At 42.5% G+C, this 7,030-nt stretch overlaps 1 protein-coding gene across 1 annotated transcript; it reads left to right on the top strand.

The window, feature by feature from the left end:
- Window positions 1–5,178: 5,178 nt before the first annotated feature.
- LOC113249557 (olfactory receptor 7A17-like) lies at window positions 5,179–6,111 on the top strand. The gene has a single exon (XM_026491027.1). The coding sequence runs from the start codon at window positions 5,179–5,181 to the stop codon at window positions 6,109–6,111; it is 933 nt and encodes a 310-aa protein (XP_026346812.1).
- Window positions 6,112–7,030: the final 919 nt, after the last annotated feature.

Here is a 7,030-nt window from a genome sequence, read left to right as displayed (position 1 = left end):
TGAAGATATCACCTTTAGCTTCCAAAAGCTTATTTGATTCCGTATATCTTTATGTAAGAAAAACGTTTTCAATTACATGCTGCTTCCTCCCCAGTTGTAAAGTTCATTCTATCATGTCCTTTTATTCCAAGTCTTTGAACATTTAATCTGGAATGAGTGTCCCATCTTGATAGCACAAAATTACTATTTTATTTTTTTAATACTTTTTTTTATTTTATTATGTTAGTCACCATACAGTACATCCCTGGTTTCTGATGTAAAGTTCGATGATTCATTAGTTGCGTATAACACCCAGTGCACCATGCTATACGTGCCCTCCTTACTACCCATCACCAGCCTATCCCAGTCCCCCACACCCCTCCCCTCTGAAGCCCTCAGTTTGTTTCCCAGAGTCCATAGTCTCTCATGCTTCATTCCCCCTTCTGATTACCCCCTTTCTTTATCCCTTTCTTCTCCTACCGATCTTCCTACTTCTTATGTTCCATAAATGAATGAAACCATATGATAATTGTCTTTATATACGATAGTTTTAGATTCTCATAGAATTTTGTTTCACAGAGTTGTTTTGGAAAACACTACACTTGACCTAATTTCATTCCTCCTGACAATCTTTCTTCCTTAAGTTCTTAGTGTCTAAAACTTCTCTTCCTAGATGATGCACACATACCCATTCATCCACCGTACAAATGATGAGAGGTATCCTGTGCTCCTCATAAATGCTCTTAGTTTCTTAAATGCTCGTCATAAATGCTCTTAGTTTCATAAATGCTCTTAGGCAGTCTTTTTTCCTACCTGTGTCCATTCTTCCTTCTTTCTCAATAATACCTCATGGACTTGCCTCCAGTCTACTAGAGAAGTGCTGATTCTTTATTTCAGGGTCTGCATCATATTTCGCAAAGTGGCCATGCTGCTCACACTGTGAAAGCTTTTTCTATTCTTCCTCAAAGCATTGCTATTAAAACAATTCTACAAAAATATTTGGCGATTCTTATGTTAAAAATCTGGTTCTCATCACCAGCCTATCCCATCCCCCCCCCCCCGAAGCCTTCAGTTTGCTTCCCAGAGGCCGTAGTCTTTCATGGTTCATTCCCCCTTCTGTTCACCCCCCCTTTCTTTTTCCCTTTCTTCTCCTACCGATGGCATGGTGCACTGGGTGTTATATGCAAGTAATGAATCATGGAACTTTACATCAAAAACTAGGGATGTACTGTATGGTGACTAGCATAATATAATAAAAAAATATTATTATATTAAAAAAAAAGGCACTGGCAGATTTAAGGTGTGGTGAGGCCGGGCTTCCTGGCCCACAGATGGCTGTATTCTCACTGTGTCCTCACCTGGCAGGAAGGGGAGGAGGCTCTCTGGGGTCACTTTTATAAAGGCACTAATCCCATTCAGGAGGGCTCCACCCTCAAGACCTAAACGCCTTCCAAAAGCTCCACCTCCTAATATCATCGCACTGGGGGTTAGGGTTTCAACATATAAATTTTGGGGAGACACAAATATTTAGTCTACAGAGGGTAGCATAGTGTGTTCATTTGCTAGGAAAACATGGCCTAGTGTAAGTCCTGTGCCCTGTTTTGCTCTTGTATTTCATATTTTTGTATTTTCTCCAGAGAAACAAAATCAATAGACTATACAATAGTCCCCGTTATCTGTGAAGGATGTGTTCCAAGACCCCCAGTGGATGCCCGAAACCACAGATAGTACTAAACCCTATATATATCATGCTTCTTTCCCCCAAATATACATACCATGATTAAGTTTAGTTTACAAATTAGGCACAGTCAAGAAGTTAACAATGATAATAAATAGAACAATTATAACAATATACTATAATAAAAGTTCTATGAATGTGAAAAAAAAAATCTGGTTCTCCTCTAGAGAAAATATTGTTCCCTAGGGGGACACTGAGCAATTTGGAGTCATATGGGAGGTTTCAGGAGAGGCCAGGGATGCTCTAAACATCCTACAAACCCAGGACACAGGCCACCACAGAGAACAGTCTGGACCAGAATGTCAATGTGCTGAGATTAAGAATCCCTTAGCTAAAGAATATCTGTATTTTCATATTTATAGCTGTCCTCAGGTTGTTTTCCTAACATTGTAACAGTTCACATTTCTGCCAGCAAAAGTAGAGAATCTTCTTTTGCTACCCGGCTAAAAATTCCAAGCCAATCAGCATGAAAGATCTTTACATTGTCTTAGAGGCTGATGCGTGTGAAGAGATCTCTTGTTGTTTTCTTAAACTATTACTAAATTTGACAAATATTTATATATTGGAGCACCACGTTCATTGTTAGGTGTCTATTATTATGATACGTCTATAAACTCCATGCCTATTGTGTAGCTTGCAGCATTATCGTTCATTGACTTTTGGTTGGATACATTATCCAGAAAAAGTTTTAAATTTTATACAGTTAAATATGTCTCTCTTCTTCCTTTTGATTTTCTTGCCTTAATTACAATGGTTTTGTTCCCCTGCAGCTTGTATCTGTAGTATTTTACACCTACACCTGAATGAGCAGTTCCCATTCACATGGAGGTCTGTTATCCCTCTGAATTGTTTTTGATGTGCGAGATCGGGAACCAATTTATTTTCTTCCAGATGCATAGCTTGTATGCCAGCTTGTATGGAACAACATTTAGCAAGTAAATCGAAATGCAACCTTGGCCTATAGGAAATGTTCATATGCACTGAAACCTAGCTCCTGATTTGATGGACCAATACGAACAGAGCATCTGCTCAGACGAGACTGTTCTAGGGACTTCCTATGCTATATTGTCTTATGTCAAGGTCTTTGCTAAATTAATTACTGATCCATGTTGATGTTGTTCAATTACTACTATTGCACATCATATCTCAGTTCATTTCAATGCTCCATTCGGTTTTGTCTAACACAGTTGCATGAGTAACTCCGTTACTGATTTCGGTGCTGCTGCCAGTCCTTATAGGTCAGAACTTCTCATTTTCTCAAATTTGTTTCCATATGAGTGTATATATGCTCACATCCCATTTTGAAAATCTACAGTGAACAATATTGGTGAAGGCCCTGATCTTTGGTGCTCGCGTAATGATGGTGAAGTCATGGTACGATGACACATGTGTGTCATGTGACAGCCTCAGGCATGAATCTTATCAAGACAATTATTTAGAGCCAGAGGACAGATTGTCACAAATTGGGCAGAATTTTGCACAGCAAGGTCTGAACAGGCCTTTGGATGTTTTCCAAAGACCAGAAACAGGTCTAGAGTGTGCCCATTGCATTTGTCAAAAAGAGATCAGAACGTGAAGCCCAGGAAAAAACAAGAAAGGATGCCACATAAGGAAAGGGAGAGGGGCTTACCCCACCCCCTTGAAGATCCCAGGAAACCCATTTGATCAAATAAATATGAGACAGGCACACACGAAGCAAGTGTCCTTCTGCTCATCCTGCCATGCCCAGCACGCTGTGCTTGGCCTGTTTCCTCTGCTGAAGTGCTGGTTTCTCCCCTTAGCACCCTTTTCTCTAGGCACACTCACTCACGGGGAATGAAACCATGAAGATACCACTACTTTTGTCTTCTGACCAAATTTAATTTTGCCTTTCTACTATTTTGCAGGACATCAGGGAGATAATAAGAGTTGGAATGTTGTCAGAACCAGGGGTGCTTTCTTCGTCTTGGCCCCTAAGATTTCAGTGACCGCCTGAACCATTAGATCTTTTTGTCACTTCTGTTTAATTTCCTTCTTTCGCTCCTCTGTCTCTCTCTCTCTCTCTTTCTCACTCTCTCTAGTTTTTGAGCAGATTCTTTGTGTTTCCTTAAAAATACAGGACAGAAAATGAGCATGCCAGTCTAACTTGTCAATTTTATTTATCCATGGGAAATTTGCTAATTGCAATACCAGGTAGCATTTTACATTGTTTAGGGGAATGATAATTGATCTGGCCAGCCTGAGTTACAGCCACTCCTGCTTCATCGTTGGGGCTGGGGGTGAGGAGTCATGGTAAGAACACAGCCCAAGGAGCAATGAACTCTGTGTGTGTGTGTGTGTGTGTGTGTGTGTGTGTGTGTGTGTGTGTGTACCTTGTGGAGTAAGAAGAATCCACAGAGCTCGCATTCACAGTCTAATATATTCCAAGTTGACTCTTAAAATAGAGAGGCCAGAACTCAATCACCAAATGGTACTTGGGAGGGGCTCTATTTCAATCTACAGGACACCATTTCAAGTAGATTATAAAATACAAGAAGTGTATAGTGTGAGCGAGTGACTTCTTTTTCTTGGAATTTAACTGCAGTGCAGTCACTATTTCTTTGAAATTACCTGACACCATCTCTGACCGCTCTCCTGCTTATTCCCCTTCCCACACTTGCTTCCTTTTTTGGACTCAAATAGCTCAAAATGGTATAATTCTCAGGCCCTCTGCAGAGGCCATTCCCTCTGCCACCACACGCTTCCCCAGACATGCTTGCAGCTCTTGCCCTCTCTTCCCTGAGGTATCTGTTCAAATGTCACCTTATTTACTGGTCTTGACTGAACACCAATTACCAAATGACAGTCTTATCCTCTCTCCTTGACACCCACCCTTGTTCTCTTCATAGCACTTGTCACCTGCCAATGTATTATTGATATTTTTGTTTCTGTTCTCTTTGCATCATTGGATCATAGTGGCTTTTGGTTTTCAGGATCCTGTACTCATTGCCTGGAGTATATTTGACATTCAATACGTATTCCTCAAATGCACAAAAGGCATTTCTAATAAAAACGTAGAATGGATGAACTCTGTGGGGGGACAGTGGGAAAATGAGACCAAATGCCTAATCAGAGATGAAACAGAAGGGAATCTCTTAAAGGGGAAAATCCCTTCACAAGATAATGAAATTTATTTCTTTATTTTTTAAGGTCATATTTGTTTTTTGAAAGATAGCACAAGCAGGGGGAAGGGGCAGAGGGAGAAAGAGAAGCAGATTCCCCACTGAGCAGGGAGCCTCACAACTCTGGGCCCCATCCCAGGACCCTGATATCATGATCTTAGCTGAAGGCAGATGCTTAATCAACTGAGCCACACATGTGTCCCCCGAAAATAATTTCATGACTGCAAAATACAAATTGTCCCAGGTCAAACATGTGAGCAATGCCCTTCATGTGAAAATTAATGATCTTTCTTCCTCTTTCCTGGTAGTTAATGCAAGCACATGCAACCAGGCAATGATACAAGCATATCAGAATTCCTTCTTCTGGGACTGTCAGAGGAACCAGAGCTGCAGCCCCTCCTATTCGGGCTTTTCCTCTCCATGTACCTGATCACTGTGTGTGGAAACCTGCTCCTCATCCTGGCCGTCAGCTCTGACTCCCACCTCCACACTCCCATGTACTTCTTCCTGGCCAACCTGTCCTTTGTAGACATATGTGTCACCTCCACCACCGTCCCCAAGATGCTGCTGAACATCCAGACGCAGAGCAGAGTCATAACCTATGCAGGCTGCATCACCCAGATGTACTTCTTCATAATCTTTTCAGGGTTGGACATTTATCTCCTGACTGTGATGGCCTATGACCGATTCGTGGCCATCTGTCACCCCCTGCACTACACAGTCATCATGAACCCCCGGCTCTGTGGGCTGCTGGTTCTGGTGTCCTGGATCATGAATGTCTTGCATTCCTTGTTACAGACCTCAATTTTGTTGCAGCTGTCCTTCCGAAGAGAGGTAGATATCACCCACTTTTTCTGTGAACTCAATCAGATGATCCACCTTGCATGTTCTGACACCTTTCTTAATAACTTGGTGATGTATTTGGCAGCTGTCTTGATGGGTGGTGGTCCTTTTGCTGGGATCCTTTACTCTTACTCTAAGATCGTTTCCTCCATACTCGGGATCTCATCAGCTCAGGGCAAGTACAAAGCATTTTCCACCTGTGCATCTCACCTCTCCGTTGTCTCCTTATTTTATTGTACGGGCCTAGGAGTGTACCTTAGCTCTGCTGCTACCCAGAGCTCCCACACAAGTGCAGTGGCCTCGGTGATGTACACAGTGGTCACCCCCATGCTGAACCCCTTCATCTACAGCCTGAGGAACAGAGACATAAAGGGGGCTCTGAAAAGAATCACTGGAGTTCCAGTGATGTAAGGGCCATTTGTCCTGGGGCTGAAGAAGTGCCCATGATCGCAGGGCTCACAGCCTCAGAGCCAGGAACTGCTATTCTTTGATCAGGCTTTGGAAGTAGAATCTGCCCCTTCTATTTATTTCCTGGAATTTCCATTTGTTTGAATTCAACTTCTCCATACATTTACATAACTCAGCTTATTAAGCTTCTGCTCTGTCTGATATACAGTTTTCTCCTTTGTCCATTTTCATGTGTCCCCGGTGTTTTCCCCAACCTTGGATCGCAAATGCCTGGAAATTCCTGATCTTACATGGGGTAAGTTGGATTTCTTAAAAATACTTCCAATCCAAATGACTTATATCATACCAGGTAAATTTTCCCTAGATTTCCCACAGGTATAATCATGAGTTATATTCTTCATATGGAAGAAACTACATTGGCCACTAAGCCCTTCACGTAACTTTATTGCAGAGGAGAATACAAAACCCCACTTTTTCTCCTGAGTCTGTCCATCTTTTTACATCACTACCTTCACTCCTCTTTCTGAAAATGGACTCCAACACTGTCCCCTTTACATCTCAGGCTCCTGACAGGGATGCTCAGGCTAGGAAAGTCCGGGCACCCCCCTGTGCCCTGTGCTTGTGGACATTCCCACAGATGCTTCCCTGACCAGAGCCTCTGCTGTGGCTGCACCAGCCCTTGGGTTCTCACTGTGACTGCAAGACAGGCCTCAGCAGCACCATCAGAGAACTCTAACAAAACCAGGTCTATTCCTCACAGGTCCTGGAGGGCACATGGAATGCCCAAAGGCTATTCTATGAGGTCTCAGAGTGGGGGAGAGGCACTTAGAAGGAGAGAGAGAGAGACAGTGCCTCTGAGGGATCTAACTTTATTAGGGTTCATGGCCAGAGCGCTTAGGGGTTTGCGTTTTAACACTTTATT

This window comes from Ursus arctos, unplaced genomic scaffold (assembly GCF_023065955.2).
Source record: "Ursus arctos isolate Adak ecotype North America unplaced genomic scaffold, UrsArc2.0 scaffold_14, whole genome shotgun sequence".
Taxonomy (NCBI): domain Eukaryota; kingdom Metazoa; phylum Chordata; class Mammalia; order Carnivora; family Ursidae; genus Ursus; species Ursus arctos.
The sequence above is the reverse complement of the archived record's forward strand: the minus strand, read 5'-3'. Positions and strand labels throughout refer to the sequence as shown.

Coding starts and splice junctions, on each gene's coding strand:
- LOC113249557 (XM_026491027.1), top strand. CDS start 5,179: ATGCAACCAGGCAATGATACAAGCATATCAGAATTCCTTCTTCTGGGA.